This window comes from Polyodon spathula, chromosome 4 (assembly GCF_017654505.1).
Source record: "Polyodon spathula isolate WHYD16114869_AA chromosome 4, ASM1765450v1, whole genome shotgun sequence".
Taxonomy (NCBI): Eukaryota; Metazoa; Chordata; class Actinopteri; order Acipenseriformes; family Polyodontidae; genus Polyodon; species Polyodon spathula.
The window spans coordinates 41,316,415-41,340,020 of record NC_054537.1 but is presented as its reverse complement, the minus strand read 5'-3'; the positions used below and the strand labels follow the sequence as shown (position 1 = coordinate 41,340,020).

The 23,606-nt window shown below is 34.5% G+C and overlaps 1 protein-coding gene across 1 annotated transcript in view; it reads right to left on the bottom strand.

The window, feature by feature from the left end:
- Nucleotides 1-22,748, bottom strand: part of LOC121313936 (aryl hydrocarbon receptor repressor-like) — a 94,257-nt gene extending 71,509 nt beyond the window's left edge. Inside the window, exons 1-3 of the mRNA XM_041246711.1 lie at nt 22,670-22,748; nt 22,157-22,227; nt 18,554-18,735 (exon numbers count right to left, since the gene is read on the bottom strand). Coding sequence (XP_041102645.1) covers nt 18,554-18,735; nt 22,157-22,218 — 244 coding nt within the window. The 5' untranslated portion in view covers nt 22,219-22,227; nt 22,670-22,748. The remainder of the gene's footprint in view (nt 1-18,553; nt 18,736-22,156; nt 22,228-22,669) is intronic.
- Nucleotides 22,749-23,606: the final 858 nt, after the last annotated feature.

Below are 23,606 nucleotides of genomic sequence, written 5' to 3'. Positions count from 1 at the left end.
GAAATGCTGTATCAATTCTAACATAACACTGACATGGTCGATTCCAACCGGAGTCCGGATGTCCTGTAAAAATATCGGAGCACCTACCTCTGTGAAAATTATCTGTGATAAAAAGAAACTGACATTTCAGACGTGACTACATTTCACCGAGGTGATTTTCAGTCCTGTGCGAATCGAGCTTATGAAAACAACAAACCTGCAACAACCATTGCAAGGTTTTTGCGTATATACGGTTTATAGGAGAATAGAGCAGTCCAAAGAGCAATCAGCCATACCTCTTAAATAGTAGATCAATGGCATATTTACAGGGAGAACTTTATTGGTGGCCATCTTGGCAGTTTCCCAACTACCATGACCTAAAAACTGCTACATGTAATTATTGATATGCAGAGTTATGTTTGAAGAGGATCTGATAAAAACACAAGGTGTATAGTACATATTTTTGAAAACTCGAATGACATCATGATTTATATACCAGTCAGAGTTAAGAAATATTAAAACATGTGGCTTTAATGCAAAATTCAGCATGCAAACCACTTATGTTATTTTAAAGATGGAATCCCTGCGCTATGCTTTGTACTTTCTTTCTCTGTGCTTGCTGTACACTTTCCATAATAGGGGCTGACATTGAAACAAACAGAATAATTGTTTCTAATAGTGAAATCACTGGTTAAAAATGTCCTTCTTAACTATTTGTGCTGTAAAGCTGCCAAGAGGCATGCCATATTAGTAGAGCATATGTTTTGATGTAAAAACATTCTGGAAGTTCTGGAAAAAAAAAAAAAAAAAAAAAAAAGTCAGAACTCCCAAAGGTTTGTTTGTTATTTTTTTAAAGACAGTATTCATGTTAAAAAAAAAAATAGTTTTACAAAACATGTAATTAAATTGTAATAATTTCAATAGCTGCAGGTCAACATAAAGAGGTTTTAGGTAATTAAAATATTCCCTTTGCGTACCATGGTGTCCGTAGGTATTTTTACTGTCAATATTTAGGTGATTTATAGATTGAGTGCAGTATGCCCTTCACAGAAAATAATAATGTGATGCTTGTCTACAGCTTGTTTCGGTTGCATTGTACTTGAACACATAACTAGTTAATAGATTGCATACAGTAGTTGTGACCGGCATCCAATTCTAATCGTAAAAGCACTTTGGCAATATGGGGATGAATGTAAATATTGACATTCAGTGCATAACACAGCACTTATGCTTTTTTTCAAAGTTCATACAGGGACAAAACATCCATCTGCAGGCAACTGAAAATGCTGTTTGACCTTTTTCCTAATACCAGATACTTAGAGCTTTAAACAATGGTATTAGTACTGGCGTAAAAATAAAAAACAATGGTTATAATGCACCCTACAAATGTGAGGGTTGAGTTTGTGTCAGTTGCTACTGCCAGTGTCTATGCATTTGTTCAGAGCTCTTAATATGTGGTACTAGTAAACTCTTCAGGGACACATTTAAAAGCCAGCAGTCTGTTTTTGTTTTTTTCTTCATGAACAGTCATCAACAAGAATCACATTGGACAGATTTTCCACATTCAAACATGACTGCACTGACTTCTCCCATCAAAAAAAGCACCTACTGTACATACTGTAACTCTGATTCATGGTCATAGCTAACGTTTGAGAGATTACTGAATGCATTGTTGTATGATGAGCTGCACTTAACAGGCTGACTACACTTATCAGATGTAAAGGCTATGAAATATGGATACTGCCTCGTTAAGAAAGCTTGATGAAAGCAGTTCAGTGCTCGGTGGGATTCTGTTCAAGCATCTCAAGGTAGCATTTTTCTTTCTGTTTCTTGACCAGTCACATGTTATTGAATTCAGTAGATAAAAATAAACTTCAGATTGAATCTGTTTAAAATGTCTCACTGCCCTCCTCTCACCACCTCCCAGCCGGGACCTCTGTATACAGAGCAATGAAATGTCCTCTTAGTGGGAATGGGCTGCCCTGAGCTGCAGAGAGGAAACTCATTTCTGCATTGCTGGTCTCCTCTGCAGCAGGGCTCTGCTCTTCTGATTGACAGATCATTTTCATAACCACTTTTCTGAGGTCACAACTGAGTCTACTGCAGTCACGCAATCCTCTGCCTCGTGGAGTTTACTATACCACAACTACACGAGAGCTTCTTAAAGAGACAGGGGACATTTTCAACAAACTTAACTAGGGCAGCTTAGGTAATGCATTTTCTTTTTCATTTACCTACTGAGATTTTTTAATTGATTACAAAATCTAAGCCCACAACCTGTTCCCTTGACCCCTGGTCTAAACTGATTCAGCGCTATGGGAAGGATCTTGCTCCAGCCTTAACTCAGTTAATTTATTTTTTCTCTATCTCATGGTCATGCTCCTTCTGCTGGTGAATCTCCACCAGCTGAATTGGATGTTAATTCTGGTGTTCCCCAAGGCTTGGTTTTGGGCCCACTGCTCTTTAACATCTACATGTTGCCCCTGGGTGAGATCATCTGTAGACACAGTGTTCAGTTTCATTCAAATACAGATGACACACAACTAGATCTGAAACTGAACACTAACATTTCTTCTGATATATTAGTGCTCACCAAGTTGTCTTGCAGACACTGAGTCTTGGATGTCTGCTAATTGTTTGCAGCTAAATGCTAGTAAAATTGATGTTCTGCTTACTGGCTCTAAAACACAGTTGAAATCGTTCACTTCTTTTCAGTTTAGTAATGGCAACTGACTACTGCAGCCTTCAGCTTCTATAAAGAGCCTTGGGGTAACTTAGATGCCACAATGCCTTTTGAGGCACATATTTCTTCTGTTGTCAAATCCTCTTTTTTTCCATTTATGGAAAATTGCCAAAGTTTAATGTTTAGTCTCTCTCACTGATGCTGAGATTTCAATCCATGAATTTGTAATCTCTAGGCTTGATTATTGTAACGCAGATGTCAGAATCTTGACTGGTTGAAAAAAGTACCACTACATTACACCAGTCCTGGCTAAACTTCATTGGCTTCCAGTACCGAATCTCTTTTAAACTACTTCTCCTAACTTATTGCTCACTCAATGGTACTGGTCGTGCTTACCTTACTGAATTGCTTTGTCCTTACCAGCCAGTTCGTACTCTTAGATCCTCCCAGGCTGGCCTGCTGGCTGTCCCTGATGTGAAACGGGTTGGTCTCTGGTCGTTCCTTTAGCCACCTGGCTTCTGTGCTATGGAATGACCTCCCCACTGACACCAGGAACTGCTAGTCAGTTGATTGGTTTAAAAACCAATCTTAAGACTTATCTGTTCAGTCTCGCATTTGGTTAAAGCTCATGAGCAGCTTTTCTAGCCAAATTTGCTTTTCGTGTTTATGTCCTGATTGTATGATTGGCTTGTTTATTTCTCTTTTAGATATTACATGTTTTTAATTGTGTAAAGCACCTTGAGATGTACAGGTGTACACACGATAAGGCACTATATAAATTGAAGTTGTTGTTGAAAACTACTTTTTATGATTTTTTTTTCTTTTTACCCTTTTGCACAGCTACACATCATGCTTTTTTAAAACTGTAATACATCTGAATGTGAAAACAGAAGATTCCACATGTGGTCAAATTTAAATCACTACATTAAATCATTAAAAGCAAAACAATCCTGTGGTCAGTGAAAATGCAGACACTTCAAGGTTCACCTCCTGATCAGGCCCACGATCCAGGCAGAAACTTCCCAGACGCCATTATAAATGTTTGCCACTTAATATTTTATGTTTTAGTTTCAGCTGCATGTTCTTGTCATGTCTTTTTATGTCTTTCTTACTCACAAGGGCCAATCTACATGCATGCAGGTAATGACTATCAACCACAATATGCTTTTGTACTTGGTCTGCAGATTTATCTGACTGACATCTTAATATTACAGAAATAGTCTATCAATGCCTTTTTGTTAGCCCATAGCTCTTCACATTCTAAATGGCTGTATGCCACATAGACAATCAGAGCTCTTAACAAATGGTCTTCAAAGTCAGTGCAGTTGCAGTACAGTGGTGTAAGCCATTGGTACAATGGTACCAGTGATGATATATGAATACTGCACTTTGACTTACCAATAGTATCCCATTGGTATAGACCAATTTATACCAGTAACCCACTGCAGTACCATGGTACAACATTAGTGCCAGTGTCCTATATTTGTTCAATACCCACTGTGCTGGCATTGAAATTAATGCTGTGGTTTCGATGTGATTTTCTGCATCGAAAGTGGCATCTCACTAGAAACTAGAGGACTGAGCACAAGCTCATGATGGGTGGAGTGTCAAATGACGCTGAGGAAGTAAGGGGAGCAGCTGCCATGGATGCTGAAGCTGTACCTTGAGGTGAGTTTGTGTCCTCGTTATATGCAAGGCACACATATTCAAGTCCATTTTTATACTTTTGGATCTCAAAATATGTTTTTGTTAGTTGTCAGACACCATAGCATCCCAAGTTGTGCCAGATTAAGTTGAAGATCAAACCAGACTTTACACACTAATCCGAAGCAGTGTCAGGGGACAATGCCTCAGTTTCCCAAGACACTTCAAATCCAGGCTGGTAATTCAGGCCGTGGCGTCTGGCATGTCTTTACCTGGTTTTCTAAACGTTTTCATGACTGACAGGAACACGTTCTTGTTGGTTTTAACTCGCTGACTGCAGAGATGTTAAAACTTCTACTGTTAAAATATCTAATTAGTCCAGCTCAGCATTATAAAACTGGAGACTGAATACTGGTCCACAGTTGAACTTCTTGCACTGGCATAAAATTCCCTTATGTTGTTGAGATTTTTTTACTTATTTCTTTAACATGAATGTCCATATTTTTTCTTTAAACCAGCCTTTAAGTACATTAACAGCTCATGCTGTAGTTTTTTTTTTTTTTTTTTTTTTTTTCTTTTTTTTCAATCTTTGTTTCCTTCTATTCCATTTAGCTGTTCCTCATCTGCTGTTATGTGTATACTCTTGACAGTGTGAAGTGGCTCATTAGTATGTAGCCATGGTATATGCTATATATACGCACAGTCATGTGATGCTGTTCTACCAAGCAGAGGTTGTTATTTTTTCAAGCCATGTTACAATGCAGGAAATAGAAGAGTATTTTATTTCAATGGAAATCTCAAAAAGTAAAAAAAAAAAAAAAATGTCACAGCATATAATGCTGTCTCAGTATTTAACTTGAATTCCAAAATATAACATTTTTAACAGCACTGAAAAAAAAGATACTGACAAGCTGTTAAAATGCAAAATAGTAAACAGTACCACTTTGAAATGTACGTTTTTATGACTTCTGTCCAGACTCTTTTCTCGTGCACTTGGTAACAATGCTCGTTATGTGTTCTAATTCTGCAACTTTTCCACACTGATTCAGAGTCCAGTGTAAGAAAATTGGTACTTCTGCATTTCTTTAAGTTTTTCCAGCACTCTGCCAGCAAGTCCACTGTTGCAATCCCAGTTAGATTCTTCCAAGGTAATTCCATGACTTCTTAAAGTAAAAAAAAAAGTCCTTTCCTGTGGTTGTGTTGTTCATGGAATCCACAGCGCTTTTTCTTCTCATTTTCAGAAAAAAAACAACTTTAATTGAGACTCCATAGCTTCTTTTATTTCCAGTAAACTCAAAATATGTTGCTTTGTGCAGCGTGTCATGGTGACGTTATTTGTTATAGTCTTTCATAACTGCAACCATTGCACTGCAAATCAGACATACAGTATTGCCTTGCCATCAAAATTACTCATTGAACAAATAATCATCTGGCTAACAATTTTGAAATCTTCTGTGTTCCACCTCCACCTTTCACTTCAGTGACATCTCCAACTACTTTCTGACTAATGATTTCAAATTTTACACAAAATAAAATAAATAGTTTAAACAAGCCTTCACTTCACTATCCTAATCAAAATTATTGTGTTCTGTGCTGTTAGATGTGTGCGAGAGGAACCAGATCCTGTGTGCTATTTGATTGGCTATTTTACTACCTCGCTGTGTAGACTGCACACGTTGAACACCTGTGTTATATTAAAGAGATGGGTTGTCTTAAAGAAGAATTCCAAAATGATATAGTACATCAGTGCAATTTTAGAAACTAATAGGTGGGCCGCCAAAAATTGTCCCGCAGGTCGTACGTTTGATACCCCTGCTTTAGCATATTAACTATTTATTTTAAACTGTCATTCAGCTTAAAACTGCAACCTATTAAATAAACTGCAATTTACAACAAAAACAAAAAAAAAGCCCTGCTAAAGCTCATGGGGAATAATATTAAATTTCCCACAGTGGACAGACACACAGGACGTGTGCTATTGACTGTACTCACACAGCACTGTCACCCCGATCCATGGAGCCGGCTCTACAGGGTGGCGATGCCGACAAGAAAGAGAATTGAGGCTACATCTATCAATATTTCTCGAGTAAGCAGAACAAAAAGAAAAATATACCATTGCACAACATTAGTTTTATTGTATATGCATTAAAGGAAAAAGGAAAAAGGCTTTTTATTTTACTTTTTTACTTTATTTTACAGACAAGGAAAACATGTTAAAATGAAAAGGTAAGCAGTGCAGTTTCACTTGACATTGTCTCTGCCTGTCCCCTGCTGAGTGCTGTGTCTGTTGATCGCTCATTTTTGGTCAATGTAAGCCACCTCCACCTTCACAATAAACTACCGACCAAAAGATACACCTGGACTGCTGGGGCTTTTGATATCATGGTGGTCAGGGGTAAGTCTCTGACATTATTGTGCACATTAAATTTTCGCTCACAATACATGTAGCGTGCAAGGTTATGGTATGTAAACTAGCTAAATACTGTGCACTTATTTTAACGCTTTCCCTGTTAGTAATTGTGGCAATACATTTAGATTTGTCGTGCACGTTAGGATCACTACTTTACATGCATGCTAACTCCAAATTTAGTGCCTTTTCATAATGAAGTGCAAAGTGTTGAATCCGTAAGAAAAACAATCTACAGTTTCTCGTGCCTAACGGCACTCAGATGGTGAATTATTTTTACTGATTCAATCATTGTTTATCCCTTACTGATATAATGCCATATGATTAAAAGCAGACAAATCCACTTATGCATTTAAGGCTTTGGGATATAAAACTTTGGATCTGCATCTGTAAGAAATGTAGTTTGTTATTCAGATGTACAACATCAAACTTGCCTGCTTTTGATTGTAGTAATGTATTTTTTGAATCACGTTATCTGATGAATACAAGCACTTTGGCATTGCCAGGGCAAATGGAATTTCCTAGTTTTGCACGCGAGCTACAGCGGGCTTTGCCAGAAAGGGTGCAGCTGGCTTGGGAGGATTTTTAATCATCAATGGAGATAACATAACGCATCCTTTAAGGCCCAGTCAAAAATTATGCTTGAGCATAAACTTTATATATGCTTATTATAGGTGAATATTAAAGTGTCCCGTACTGTAGATATTGTTTATAAATGTTTTTAATAGCTCTACCCTTATAGAAAAGTCTATACCAAAATGCAATTTGCTATTTATTATTTTTAGAAAGTATGTTAAAAAATACGTAACATAATGTTCATTTAATTACTTAAAAAGTTCATATACAGTTCAATACTAGCACTATAATATAAATATATTTGTTTTCCTTTAAAAAGTACTTGCATTTTGGTGTGGTGTCACACATTTTAAACTGTTTTACTAAAAAAATAAAATAAAATAAATAAAAAAAACAGGCTAATGGCATACTGAACAAAAAAAGGGTTTGCTGTGGTCCTGGCATGTACACTTACTGCAAAGCAAAATAGTCTGTTCAACACTGAATATAAAATAATAATAATAATAATAATAATAATAATAATAATAATAATAATAATAATAATAATAATAATAATAATGCAGCTAAAATTAAATATACAGTATATTTCACAATCCAGTGTGCTACGTAGTTTACTGTATGAAGTAAAATCTATTCTTTTTTTGTTGTTAAAAGCAGTAAAAAAAAACAAAAATTATATGAGCAAAGTATATCTTTAATGGGGAATTGTTTGTATATGCAACCTCAAAGCCACTTTCATCAACAAAATATGTTTTAAAATATTTAGTTTAAAATAAACTCCCCTTTGAACTGAACTGCAGGGCTAGATTTTTAAGTTTAATGTGACGCCTCCCTCCCTTTGTTCTCTCTCTCCATGCACTGCTTCATATAACATTAAATGTGACTTCTAGTTAAAGTTTTTTTTCAATTTTTTTTTAGTACTTCATGAAAAATATAAATCTGGTTAAATTAAACTTTATACTGACCATTTTATTATTGCGTTTGAAAAATTGCATATTATTTTCCTCAAACAGAAACTCTATACAGAAACCCTGGTGTGGGTCTTGGCCAAGTGATCAGTGAACTCTTTGTAGGGAGGCTTGGCAAAGACAGTCTCCTTCCAGAGATCAGGGGTCAGGTAACTGCAGGTCTTGGAGATGGCATCAACGGGGGCCTTGGCAAAGTTACCCAGCATGGCTGTGCAGCCCCTGGCTGAAGTGTATCAATCATTAATACCAGCCATCATAAGCAATGCATTTGGTACGGGGGCAGATACGATGCCAGTACCACGGGGAGCAGGGATCAGACACACCAGAACTGAACCGCAGCGACCAGTCACCTTGCAAGGTAATAGTAGTGTCTGAAATGTTACCAAATTCAAAACACAAGCTTGTTAAATTTCACAATTAGAATAAGCATATGAGTTTAAAGATTGTACTTTTCATATCACATAGCTGTTCTCAAAGACTTTTTCTAACATTGCTGGTAATGTAATTATCATATTACTGTACAATTGATGTTCCATGCATCATAGCAGTAACACTATGACAGTGTGGTTTACTAAGATATGCTCATTTAAAATTGATCAACTGAAACATGTTTCACTGTATATAATTTGTTTACTATGCTAAGTTAGCTTTAAATAAAATGCATGATGTAAAAAAAATGATGTACGATTTGTAGATTTCTTAACTGTAGGGACACTAGAAGACTAATGGTGTTTTTTTGTTTTGTTTTGTTTTTTTTTTTGTTTGTTTTTTTTTTCATATTTCACTGCGTTTTGAGATTTTAAGATTGCCCAGTGACATGGATTTTAAATTAAGATGAAGTCATGTATCAAAACTCTCGGCTATTTTTTTTTTAAACGGTTTAATATATGAAAAAAAAACATTACATTTAAATAACTGTAAACTGTTTTCTTAAATAGGTCTGTCATATCCATAATATTTGTTCTTAAATATTACAAACTTTAAAAGAAATTAAATAAACTTTGACTTAATGTGAAATATCGTTGATGTATTTTATGTTAACTTTAAAACTAATATGTGTCACATCAAATAGCATAGATAACACTATGCAGTTTAGACATCTGCAAGCCTTTATTGTAGTTTCTGTACCATAATTAAAACGGGAAAGTAATTTTCTATCTGTGATGTACAGTACCTTGTCGTCATTATTATACTATAAAAGCCAGTGTAACAGTAAGAAGAATGGAGATGACAAGGGGTCCAAGTCCAGTTACACCTAGATTTATTTTGGGATAAAATCCCAGCAAATTTGTAAACTCCAGCCCCTCACCCCCCCCACCCCCTCCAAAAACAAACAAAAAAAACAAAACAAAACAAAAAAACACCATTATTCTTCTAGTGTCCCTACAGTTAAGAAATCTACAAATCGTACATCATTTTTTTTACATCATGCATTTTATTTAAAGCTAACTTAGCAAAGTAAACAAATTATATACAGTGAAATATGTTTCAGTTGATCAATTTTAAATGAGCATATCTTAGTAAACCACACTGTCATAGTGTTACTGCTATGATGCATGGAACATCAATTGTACAGTAATATGATACCATTAGCAAAACATTACACACAAATAAATGTGTTTATTATTCTATGTCATTCGTTGCACTCGTTCTGACGAAATTTTACATTATAGCAAACAAACACAGCTGATTTCAAAATGACCCAAAAAATGTGTTTTAATCATATAAAATCTGTTTTAACGCACCAAATCTACCTTTCCTGCCTGGTGGCCACCTTGGATTTTAGTTAGGCCCAGATATATATATAGATATATATATATATAGATATATATATTAGTTATGTATATATATATATATATATATATATATATATATATATTTTTTTTTATTTTGACAAACAGACCTAGCACAGAAAGATAATTTAGTTACCAAAATTTCTCGTTAGCGTTAGTAACGGTAACATTTGTGAAGTCTCTTTAATTAACTGTCTCTTTACCTCTATGTTGTTTTTTATATTATATTACATTTTCTTCAGCGGAATGTTACCTGACGAAATATCAGAATTTCAAGGTAAATATAGGTTTTAAAGTTTTTTTTTTAAAGAGAAAATAAAGAAATAAATTGTTTTCTAATAGTGATAGAGTCCTCTCAACAGGCTCTATCACTTAATTAGAAAACGATTGAGAGTTAACAGCCAATCAGCTTCCAGATCTAGCAGGCTTCTATTCGCATAGATGCCCACTGGAACGTTGAAGTGCTTAACTGTGAATTAAATTTTAAATCAATCCGAGCATACATACCGGCTTTTTCCTTAACACTCTAATCTACAACTAATCTGATAACATAAAAAGCTCAAAAGTTTTACGGTAATCAGTTTTCTTTCCGAATGACTGTTTTTATCTCATAGTTTTAAAACAAGTATTTATTGAATGTCTTTACCAGGTTCAGAATTAAAAGTATAGTGAATGGAATAGTATACTGTACTGTACTTTCAGAAATCTAAATCAAGTTGGGACCAGATGTAAAACAAGCTGTCTCTTTCAATCTGTTTGTTAATAAATACATTACCAAATACCCATATTTGTACATTCAGGGGAAATTACTTGTGGTGCTGTATCTTAAATAAGCAGGTAATATAATTTAAATAACTTTTTAACCCAAAACATTTAAGAACAATGGGATGGATTATTTAAGGACACATGGAGCTTTAAAAATACAAGAGGCACTGTAAATGTATTTTTAATTAGTAAAATATGATCTGCAGAAATAAAATTAATTTGCAAGTCACAAGTACTGATTGTTAGTAGGTCACTAATCCTTAGTCTGAGTAATTTACCAACTTTGGAAAATCAGGCCCATAGTGTTTAAATTGGAGAGTAAATTACTCAATGACCCAAAACCTTATCTGGAGCGTTAATAACACTGAAATAATATCTGCAGAGAATATGGGATGCTGAATGCAATTAATTAATATGTTACATCTACATGACATATTTTACTACTTTCTCTCAGGAAGACTGGATTTTGTTGTACAGCGTACAAAGATTTAATGATGTACGCAAGATGAGTGTTGCTGTTGTGCAAGACAACGCACAAGTTTAAAAGTTCAACTAGTTTCATTTCAATATGTAAGTCACAAATCAAGTAGATGGGGGTAACTGATGATGAAATTAACTAACTGAAGATCAAGTACTAAACCCAACATTACTATTCTCTTCTATAGGTGTCCACATCTAGCTATATCTAGTAGTATATCAATTAATAGTCTTGATATGTCTTATTATGTAAGATATGTCATCTTTTGTTTTTTGGGAACGAGGTTCGCTCTGCAGATTTGGGTCCTTTGCCAAATGATGTCTCTTACGATAACAGACACCACATATATATATAATATATTAACTTATTATAAATCACAAAACCAGATCTTGTAGCAAGGCACTACATACAAATGTGTACAATATGCACAGGGTGACATATGTTTACAGCATCAGAGATACTGGAATTCGGGGACATCCTTTAGATGGCTGTAGAGGTTTTAATCACAAGTTTCAGTGTCTCTATCAGCAACAACTGGTGATTAATATGGGAAGAAGACGGCTGCAGAGGCTTGGGACAGCTGATTGGTGGTGAGGGTGTGACCGGCATATTAGGACAATAAATTAACCACCTGCATGGTAAATGTTAGTAACACACATCCCATATCACTACTGTAACTACAAAACTCAGAGCTATCACCATGGCATACAGATGAAAAGTTCCTCCAAATAGCCCAAGTGGTTCCTTAGTTACAAGTAAAAAAAATAATAACATCGCTACATTAACACATACGTTTCCCAAACAATGCCCTAAGCAAGTTTCATCACAATTCGAACACAAGTTATATGTAAAACCAATTTCGAGTGTCCCCAGTGCCTTTTCCAGGCCCTTAAATATTAAAGCACTGAGGTTTGCCCTTCATGTCTCTTGTCCAACAGTTAACATGTTTTTTCTTAGTTTCAATTTGAAAGGGGAAATTTGAGTAAATGCTGAAGACACACTAACCCTTAAAACCATTGTATATCCAATCAGATGACATGCTTTGTCAAGTTACATTGTTTTACTAGACCAAGGGCAAAAGTTTGTGTTTAGTGCACTGGCTATACTCCTGCTGAATGCTGATTGTATATGTATAGTACCAGTCACAAATTTGAGTACACCTGCTGGAAACAAGTTTTTTTTCATAATTGACAATGTTTTTTGTCATATATGTTTCTGTAAATACTTGAAACAAAACATAAGGAGTATCAAAGCAATGTTCAAGAAAATTGAAAATTGTCTCTAAATCTTGGAGTCCTCAAAATAGCCACCCTTTGCCTTAATAACAGCCTCACAAACACGAGGCATTTGGTTAACAAGTTTCAGCAGGAAATCACCCGACATGTCTTCCCAGCTCTTCTGCAGCAATTCCCAGAGATGTAGGGCACTTGTGGGTAGCTTTGCTTTGACTCTTCTGTCCAGTTCGTCCCATACAAGTTCTATGGGATTGAGGTCTGGAGACTGGGCAGGCCAGGTCATTAGATTGAGTTGTGCTTCACTTTCCTTCTTCGCCAGATAGTTCTTGCACAACTTTGAGGTGTGTTTCGGGTCATTATCATGCTGAAGAGTGAAGGACTGCCCAACTAGCCATAATCCTGATGGAATGGCATGCCTCTGAAGTATCCTCTGATAGCCATGCTGGTTGAGCTTGCCATGGACTTGGTAAAGATCACCAACTCTGTCACCAGCAAAGCAACCCCAGACCATGACACTGACTCTCCATGCTTGACAGTGGGAACCATACATGCAGAACTCATGCGCTCACCCTCTCTGCATCCTACAAATACTCGGCAGTTAGACACAAATATTTCTAATTTTGACTCATCAGTCCATAAGACCGACTTCCACTCCTCTAACATCCAGTTTCTGTGTTTTTTGGCCCAGGTAAGTCTCATCCTCTTATTTTGCTCTCTTAACAATGGTTTCATTGCAGCAATTCTGATGTTGATGTTGAAACATCTGTACTTCTAGTAGCATTTAGCTCAGCTTGTATTTCAGGGGCAGTTAATCGCCGGTTTTGCAGACTTGACTCGAATTAACTTGTGTTCTGATTCTGAGGTCACCCTTGGCCTGCCTGACCTTGTTCGGTCCTCATGAGTGCCAATTTCTTCAAATCGTTTGATGGTCTTGGCCACAGCAGTTACAGACACTTGCAAAGTTCTTGTGATTTGTCTTAAACTTTAATTTCTTAAAGTAATTACACACTGTCTTTTTTCTTTGCTTAACTGAGCGTATTTTGCCATTTTCTGCTCCCTTACATTCAGGAATGACAAACTTGTGCCCATGCTACCTATATTTATAGTAATCATGGACTCTCACCTGTTAACAATAATTGGTGTCAAAAGGTTAATTAGGTAACATGCTAACAAAAACACTTTTATACTTAGGCCAGTGTTCTAACACTGTGTTATACACATTTCAGACTTTTAACTGACTTGGGCTTCAGACTGAAATCCCCTTGCTTTGGGTGACCATTTCATTGAAATTGACAAGATTTACATTTTCATTTAAAAATTAAATTTTTCAATGCAATTCACTTTTGATTCTCAGCTTATATAAGTACACGTATCATATAATGAAATATTAAGTGTTTATAGACGAGTTTATACAGTTAAAAACATAGATAATCATGAAAAACCTGGTTCCAAGCAGGTGTACTCAAACTTTTGACTGGTACTGCAGGTTGTTGATATTTTTATTGATTGTACATTTTTAGATGAGTACTCTGTTAAACAGAGTATCTCACATCACAAGCAAGCAGTCGTAAGGGACAAAGTTATGTGAGTGTCTCATTGTCTTAGCCTAATATTGTATCCTTTGACTTCTTAAATTTAAAAGATCAAAGTTACTGTTTTTTCATTATTTTGTAGTATGGATTGTGTACTGACTTTCAAATCAACTGAATTACATAAAATACTAATTTAAAGAATGTGCTTTATATGTTTATAGGAGATCAGATCAACTGCAGTCAGGCTTTTTTTTGGCAACACACCATAATACAGGAAAAAGTGATCACTGCACTTCACCTGGCAATAATTCTTCTCCTTTCTTGTTTACAACTCACTCTGTATGTAAGGTACCCTAAATCAATAAACTTTAGTTTATTCACACACTGGGTATGCACATTTATTCCTATTCCCAGTGTATATTCTATAACCTAATGGTGAATACTGTTTTACAGTTTATTATTATTATTTAACTTCTCCAAATAATTACTCCTCTCCTGTAACTTCTATCTGTCCTTAAGGTCTCTGAATCCACTGACTTACTGGGCTAAACACCATTAGTTTGGTTACCTAGAGAATCACGATTATGCCTTTTATTTTAAACATTTGTCAGGTAAAGAGTGATTCAGCGTCACTACCCGAGAGACATATAGGCAAAGAACAAACTGACAGACAATAAGAGAGACAAAAAACTATTCAAGCTTTGACAGAGATAGAATGATTCTTGGTGATAAATCTCCCTCCTGACCTGTGAGGGTGTTGTGTAAAGGGAACAGAGTGCCCTGGACAGACATGGCCAGACAATTCATTCCCAGGGTTAGGCGGAAGTCAGCCATCTAGAAAGGGGGCGGAGCTATGGTACACTAAATCATCGACCTGGAAGGGAAATGATGTGGCAGCAGCGGATTGGAGGAGCGGTTCAATCGTTAACCAAGGGGAATGACTGACCGAATATAAGGACACGTAGCAAGGTACTTTGTTTCTTTTCTATGGTTACTGCTAAAGGAGAACCTGTATTGTTACCATGTTTTGTTTGTTTTGTCATGTCTAAATATACTTGTTTGTTGTTATTAGACGGCTAACGTGATCCGAAGCTGTTGCTACAGGCCAGAACGAAACCCGGACATCATTGCACTTGAGTCGTGTTTCATTTGTATTTGCACCATGAGCACTACAGCACTCAGTTCAGACTTGTGATCGTGTTTGTGTTTATTGTGCAATTAAATATCGGGACTATTATTTCAGGACAGAACCCGTGGATTAAACGGAGCAATACGCCATGCTGTGTATTGCCTGTTCTCATTTATTGTTTACTGTTGTCATCAGACTGTGGATTAGAAATGAATTTTATGAGTACTTTGTTGTTTGTCCTTGTCTTGAGCACTGCATTGCCCCTACAGCTGCGCACTGTAAACCACTTTGCAACAAAGCACAGAAACCAAGTCTGTCAAAGATCTTTTATTTGGACTTTTAAAAAAAAAACCTGTTTGGCAACAGTAAGAAATGCACATATTGCACGCCTGCCAAAGATGGCATGTTGGATATGCGCTGACTTTAATTTTTTCTCTCTTTGCTGTCATTCCATGTGTAATTTATAAACATTTCAGCTACATTAAACACATTGGAGCTAGAAAGTGTTGATACATATTTAGACTTACAATGCTATACTTTTAATCAGGCGCTTAATAAGATGCTTATGCAACTGTTTGCGGGGTAGAATATTTGCGGTCAAGGCTGGTCAGTGGCAGGAATGCAGACCCAGAGACAGAAGCTGCAGTTTTAAGCTCTGTTGCGCACATTTATTTAACAGAAAACAAAGAACAAAACAGGAACAAATAAACATAGGCACAGGAGCCAAAATAAAAAGTTCAAACACAAGAATACTTGCTTGTAGGCTGGACATTCGCCTTCACTCCCACCTCCACTTCCACTCACACACACGCACGCACACACACACACACACACACACACACACACACACACACACACACACACACACACACACACACACACACACACACACACACACACACACCATCCACCATCCACCAAACAAATGATTTTTCTCTCCCTTATCACTCAATTACCTAACTGGGATATGGTCACACCTGTGATTGTTGGCAGGACTAGATTTAGCCCCATCCCTGCCAAACTTAAATTTACACACGTATTTACACCGACCCTGTCACAGCAACATAAATATATATACTGATGTATTATTAGTTAAATGTTTCCTGCGCAGTAATTTTCTGAAAACAAAGACCGTGCGAGTGAGTGTGAAAATGTTGAGCAATAGAAGGAAAATTAGATGTCCATTCATTTCTCATGAATTTAACATAAATTTAATTTCATAGATTTAATAAAATAAAGATTAATATCATGCTGTTTTAACAGAATTGCAGCTGAATTTGTATAATTACAATCGTGTTTGCAAGATGTTGTTTGAATATTGTTGAGAAAATATCAGGAACACTATATTTGCGTTGTATTTTTTTTATTAAATGGCGATCAGATATTGTATTATTGTTAATGGTTATTTCTGAGATGTTGATTAGTGTAAGTGTAGTGTTGCAACGTTCTGTTATGAAAAGTGTGATTAAACAGTCAGATTTTCGTGACCATTTAAACAAATCCCCACGAGGTACACACATAAGGAGCATCCTATGGCCCCCCAAGGTTTGAACATTGCCTTATCTGGCCTGCCAGAGAATGTAATTGAATACCACTTCTTATGAAAATGCACCTTTGCCTTTACCAAGGTTTGGTGTTTAAAATCAATAACTTCTGAATCAATCTTTTGTAGAAAACAAATATCACATTCTCAAAGGAACTCTATAAAAGAGGTCACTAGTTAAAAATAGATTTTGCTAAAGTTGAGACAGCGAGTACCAGAAATACTGGGTATCTGTACGTTGAAAAAGTAGCTTTATACAACAAATGTTGAGATATCTAGCATCAAATAACCTTTTCATATTTGGTGGTCCTGAGAAACTCATTGTTCACGGTGGTATATGTCCAGATATTATCACCTGTAATGCCAAAAATTACATCTTTCAAACCAGATGTCGAGAGTCTTTTATGCATGTGATAAAATGAATAAAATGACCTGCCATATACATGAACATGAACTCGAAATGACCCACAAGTGTACCCAGATAACCAGCATTCTTCAGAACAAGTATTTACTTCCTAGTGTCAATGCAATTTCATTGTTTATTGAAGGGTTATACAATATTGCCATTTAACACCTGATTTTCCAGCTTGACTAACTATGCTCTGTCCCTGTAGTGGTCTTAAATAAATTTGGCATATTAGTCAGATCCTACATGAACATAAAAATATACAATATTAGTATATATATATATATATATATATATATAAATATACAATGTGTGTATATATATATATATATATATAATATATATATATATAAATAATAAAAAAAATAAAAAAATAATAAAATATATATATATATAATATATATATATATACACACAAATATATTTGTAAACATTTCAACATTACCTAGTGTAATGTGCGTATAAAAAAATCAGTTTCAGTTGACGGACCACCTGGTGGTGTCAATTTGAACGAACCTTAAAAGGTTCTATTTACCAAAGATAGTCTTATGAGTCTTAGGGAGAATTCTTACTTAATCCCTCTTTTTATTTTAGGATTTTAATGAAGAAACATCTTGAGAGATGTTATATATGTAAATTTTTTTATGTAAATTTTTATACGAATTTAATATATATAGCTATATATATATATATATATATATATATATATATATATATATATATATTATATATGGTAATAAGACGTCGTCATTCTTTTTCTGGGTAACAATTTTTTGTGTTCTGATTATAAATACATTAGCAACACACATTGTGTTTTATGAATATGGATCAAAATACATTATAAGAAGAGCAGGGATAGGATAACACTATTAATCATTGTATGTATAATAACAGAGTAATTGTAATTGTCTATATTCATAGGAACTTGTAAATGTATCAGTAAATATAATTGGAAGCTGCTATCATGATCATAACATTGAAAAACTACCCTAACTGAAGCCTTAAGTTCAATCAGTTTGTATAATATTAAAAGAGGAAGATAAAGTACCATAATTAATAAGCTAAAAGCAATTGAAGTGGCAGCAACAGGATGAGTCCAGCATTTTCAAATGAGCAGCATTTTCAAAAATGCTATCCACTCTATTGTCTTGCCAATTAACCTAAACACTATTTTTAAGTCGCAATGTCCAAGTATGACGGAGTATGATGTAGAATTCCAATTGAATTGCTTATCCAATACAAAAACTACAAATAAAATAAAGAACTGGACAAAATTTTTTTAATAAAAAAGTATTAAATCGCTTATTGATTATTTGAAAAAATGTGATTTTAAAGTGTGCTTGGACAAGTAGGTGTTCTTGTGTTACTATTGACACCATTTACGTATCATTTAGTTAAACAGCTAACAGACCAACCTTGAAAGAAGCTCTTCACCCTAAGGTAGCTGACACTGAGGCGCAGAACAGACAGTTTATCCAGTTTGGAAATGATGTCCGGAGAGAATGGCAGGAGACTGGCAAGGTGATCCAACTCTGCATTCAGCCGATCTCTGTGTCTCTTCGATGGGTTGGACTTTTCACTTACCACCGCTGGCTTTCTATTGCAGAACAAAGGATTTCACACATTTGGATAGGATAACAAGCTCAAAGTACAATACTTCTGTAAATTCAAATGTTCTGATCTGAGAAAAGCTGTCATTAATATCATTAGAAGCCATTTTATTTATGTGCACAAATTATCAATACCCATAAGTAAGAAACTGGAGTTTCCATTCAAATACAGCTGTTTTATTGTGTGAGTTATGATTTATTTTCATTTGATACTGCATATAATACTTTTTACTTTAGTGTAGTTTTTATTTATATTAGCATAGTTTTTTGGGGTGCATTTTCAGTCACTGGATCTTTTTTTAAGTAATGTCATTAAATGAACATACACACAATAGTTTATATTTTCTTAACGGCTCATTAGGAACAGTGTGAAAAGTATGAAGTGTGAAAATGCTCCTTCATTGAGTTAAATATCACAGTTTAAAGGGTATGATCATAAATGTAATTTAAGAGTAAAAGGAAAGATGAAGCAGGTGTAATTAGCATATCTTTTTTACTTTACTAAATGCCTTAAATTTACAACACAGTGAAAAATACAAATTTTCATAATAATAAGTCTTCAATATCATTCCCAGAGTACCTTCATCTTAAACAACTGAAACTGAAAAGCTAGTGTCATTGGCTGTCAATGCAGGATAAATGTACTAAACAAACAGACTGTGTGCATGTTAGTGCAGCATTTATATTGTCTGTCATAACAGGTCTTAAACTGTACAGTATGTGAACTCTGCATGTATTAATTAAAACATTACACATTAATTAGTAACTGTGATTCTGCAAACATAAACAAGGAATGATAAATAAAGGGTGTGAAACCAAATACAGACTTAAACATTTTTTTTTTTTTAAACTTAAGATAAAATCAAGATGTTGAGGTTTTATGTTGCCACAAAAGTGACTGATCACTGCCTTAACTTTTGCTGAATAACGGTTTATGCCCACAACATTTAACAAGCTTTTCTTTAAGGGCTTTTTAAAAAAAAAATATATTTTTTTTTTTAAGAAACCCTAACAACAACATATTCAACTGTTTGCTTAAATCAATAGATTGAAAGATGCACTAAAGGAGCTAAAACTTCAGGTAGGATGATAGTCCCTCAGGATCAAAGGTGTTCCTTCACTGATTCAAAGGATTAAACGAACTATCTGAAGTGGAGAGCTTTCACCGTGTAACAAATTTTTTTTTTATTTTTTGTTCCTGGGTAGTAAGTGTTATTTCCTAATTGCTTATGCCTCAAAAGTATAGAAAATGGCTATTATTCCCCACAAACTTTGCTTTTGTGACCAGGACAGTGATAATTCAAAATCTCACTATTTTCAATGGGAAAACGGGCAAATGTGTGTCTTTTTGTTCACATAAAGTCAGAAAAAAACAACATATGAAACTACAAAAGATTTAGAAGTGAGTAGATTTTCGAGATTTACGATTATACTGTATTTACAGTATAATAGTAAATATTGAAAAACTACTCACTTCCAAATCTTTTGTAGTCATTTTTGTATTACTTTAGTATAAATACATGTTAATTTGGATTCATATGTTGGTTTTTTCTGACTTTATGTGAACGAAAAGACACTCATTTGCCCGTTTTCCCATTGGAAATAGTGATATTTTGAAATATCACTGTCCTGGTCACAAAAGCAAAGTTTGTCGGGAATAATAGCCATTTTCTATACTTTTGAGGCATAAGCAATTAGGAAATAACACTTACTACCCAGGAACAAAAATTGTGTTACATAGTGGAATCAAGCCCATTATGCACTATAACTACTCAAACCTGCAGAACAAACTTTATGGTTGATTTTAAGAATCTAAAAAATGGTGATACTCATAAACCCATATTGACATGGACCTCATTCCTCTGTGTTTTATAGTTAACATAGGGGTCAATAAATTACACGGGGACGACGACGACGGCGATTCAAACAGGATTAAAGTAGACCCCTGAGTCAAGAAAGTAAAAGCTGCTCTTTACAGAGGTTAAGCAATACATTTAAGTCACAGAGTACTTCCATACAATGAGATTGTATTCAACTAATGTAATACTTGGATCCATTATGGTACTATCATTCACTTCTGTTAATGAATATCTAGGTGAAAATGTACATAGCTCTGTTGTAAATTGAAGCTGGCAGTACCAAATAAAACCTGTTGAATTGAGTCAATGCCATTTTTTTTTTGAAGGCCATAACTGACTTGATCAAGAAATAGCAACATTTTGAAAAATACAGTATGTTTAAAAAATGTACAGATGATTTTCAAGCCAAAATAATTTAAGAATATACACTTTTATTCCTATTTCATTTACTCATGTTTCTTAATTTATATGAAAAGCAAAACTATTCAGTTTTCAGAGAATAATTATAATTTTAAGGAGTTACAATACTGTACTATTTATTTTGTATAATTCCCACAAGTACATTTATAATTATGCATAATTAATTGTATTTATACATATGAGCGTATTTATTTTAATGTTGTGTATTTAGTGAGTAAAGGTAAAGTGTCACATAATGAAATGTTAAAAAACGATTTTGTAACTTGTTTAGTGTACCAGAACTATAACAGAGAATTTTGTTCAGATCGCCTTTTAAAAGTACTGGGGCAGCTTAATAAATGCAGAATAATTTGGATGGGGCATTGGTTGCCTTTTACTGCTCTCATGAATTTTGCTAAGTACATATTTAGGCATCCCTATGCAGTTATTGCCTACTCTCCAGCAAAAAATTTTTTCCAAATGTATGTGTGTGTGTTTACGTATATATATATAATATATATATATATATATATATATATATATATATATATATATATATATAATATATATATAATATTCCAGATATTTACTCTATAATGAGAATATTATTATTATTATTATTATTATTATTATTATTATTATTATTATTATTAATAATAATAATAATAATAATAATAATAATAATAATAATAATAATAATAATAATAATAATAATAATGTCCTAATAATAAAGTAGCAATAACAATAACGATAACACAAACAAATGTTGTCCTGGATACCAAATACAGTATCTAACTATATTTAAAATACATAAAATAGCTCAAGAACAAAGATTTACGGAAGAGCATTTTAGTGAAGCATTCAAAGAAAGACGTAAAAACAAAGCACTATCGTTTCTGACACGTTTTGATGCAGGCTTATTGGTCAAAACAACAGTTTAATGTAAATTGACATCTGTTGTAAGATTAGTATTTTTACAAAGCGAAAATGCAATGGCATTTTAATGAACAATATATACGTTATTGAAGCATAAATGATTAACGTTGGAGGACTCATTATTGCTGGAACACTCCTCTTTATTTTGTCAGAGATTAAATTATGCAAGCAAATGAAGAATGAAAAGAAATCGTCGGCTTATTAAATACTTAACTGTTTTTGTATGGGCTTTCTTCTTTTCCTGCCAGCATACATACAGTCCCCTGGTGGAATCATTATCTTGCACTGAAACGGTAACAGGTGCATTATAAACATATTGCATTAAAATAAAAAATGCTTTTCCATTAACCTCAGATTTGCATGTGCTTATTCAACTTTTCGTTTATTTTACAATTAACATTAATCCTAGATCACTTTACATGATGGACAAAACTTAGTTTTAATACAGAATACTTCCTTCTGATTAACCACTCGTCTAATAGGACAGTTACTCGCTTTAAATAAACACATAAATGAAAAAGTAAAACAATGTTTAAAACCTGACAGCATAACTACTACTGTATAATTGCATTGCATACATGAAATACAGGTTTCCATAAAATAAACAACTTAAACGGCATGTATTAATCAACCCATAAATACAGCGCCACAAATGTAACCTTACAACGTTATTAAGCTAACTTCTAAAAACTTCAATGCATAGATGTAACGTTTCCAAATGACTTACCTAACCGCTTTGCAATTTTATTCGGATTCCAACAGTGTACTAATATGCAGTAACATCTGAATGAATGAACGTGTTTTGTTTATATTATTATTATTATTATTATTATTATTATTATTATTATTATTATTATTACTGAATTCTGTATTCCAAAAAAACGAAAAAGTACATCCGATCGCTAGTATTATTGATGCTGCGTCAGTCTGCACGGCACAGGGCAGATGTGGTTGATGTTTTATACCCAAATGAGTCGTTTTCACTTCCTTGTATTTCAGGTGGCGGATTGCGCTGAATGACAGGGCAAGCTCCTCGCACGCGATTTTCTGTGACTCACATCTACACTCACAACACTCACTCTCTCTCTCTCTCTCTCTCTCTCTCTCTCTCTCTCTCTCTCTCTCTCTCTCTCTCACACACACACACACACACACACACACACACACACACACACACACACACAGATAACTCATAGGACGAGCTGCTAAGAGCACAGAGAGCAAGGGGAGGGATCACACGCAATAATATCCATTACAAATCTGTGGGGTTGAAACTTATAAACACATTGCATTCGTTTATGCTTCACTAAGTTTCTTTACAATACATGTATATATCTGTGTATTCTATCAGAAAGCAGAACTTGATTAAAGTCCTGTTTGTTTACTTTGCCCAAAGGTGATTTTAGCACTATAGGTACAAATTCCCTCACCCATCAAAACCTGCTTGTCAGTAAATAAACATATACACTATCATAGGCATGCTCCTGCTACTGCTATCAGCAGTAGGTTATTTGTGAATGTTCAATCAACTGAGAAAGCAAAGGAAAGACATACTTTCAGTAGAAAAGTATATAGACAGAAAACACATTCAGAGCTGATGTTTTGAACATAGTCTTATAAGACATCACCATTCTTATATATAAACTGAATTGGACATTACATCT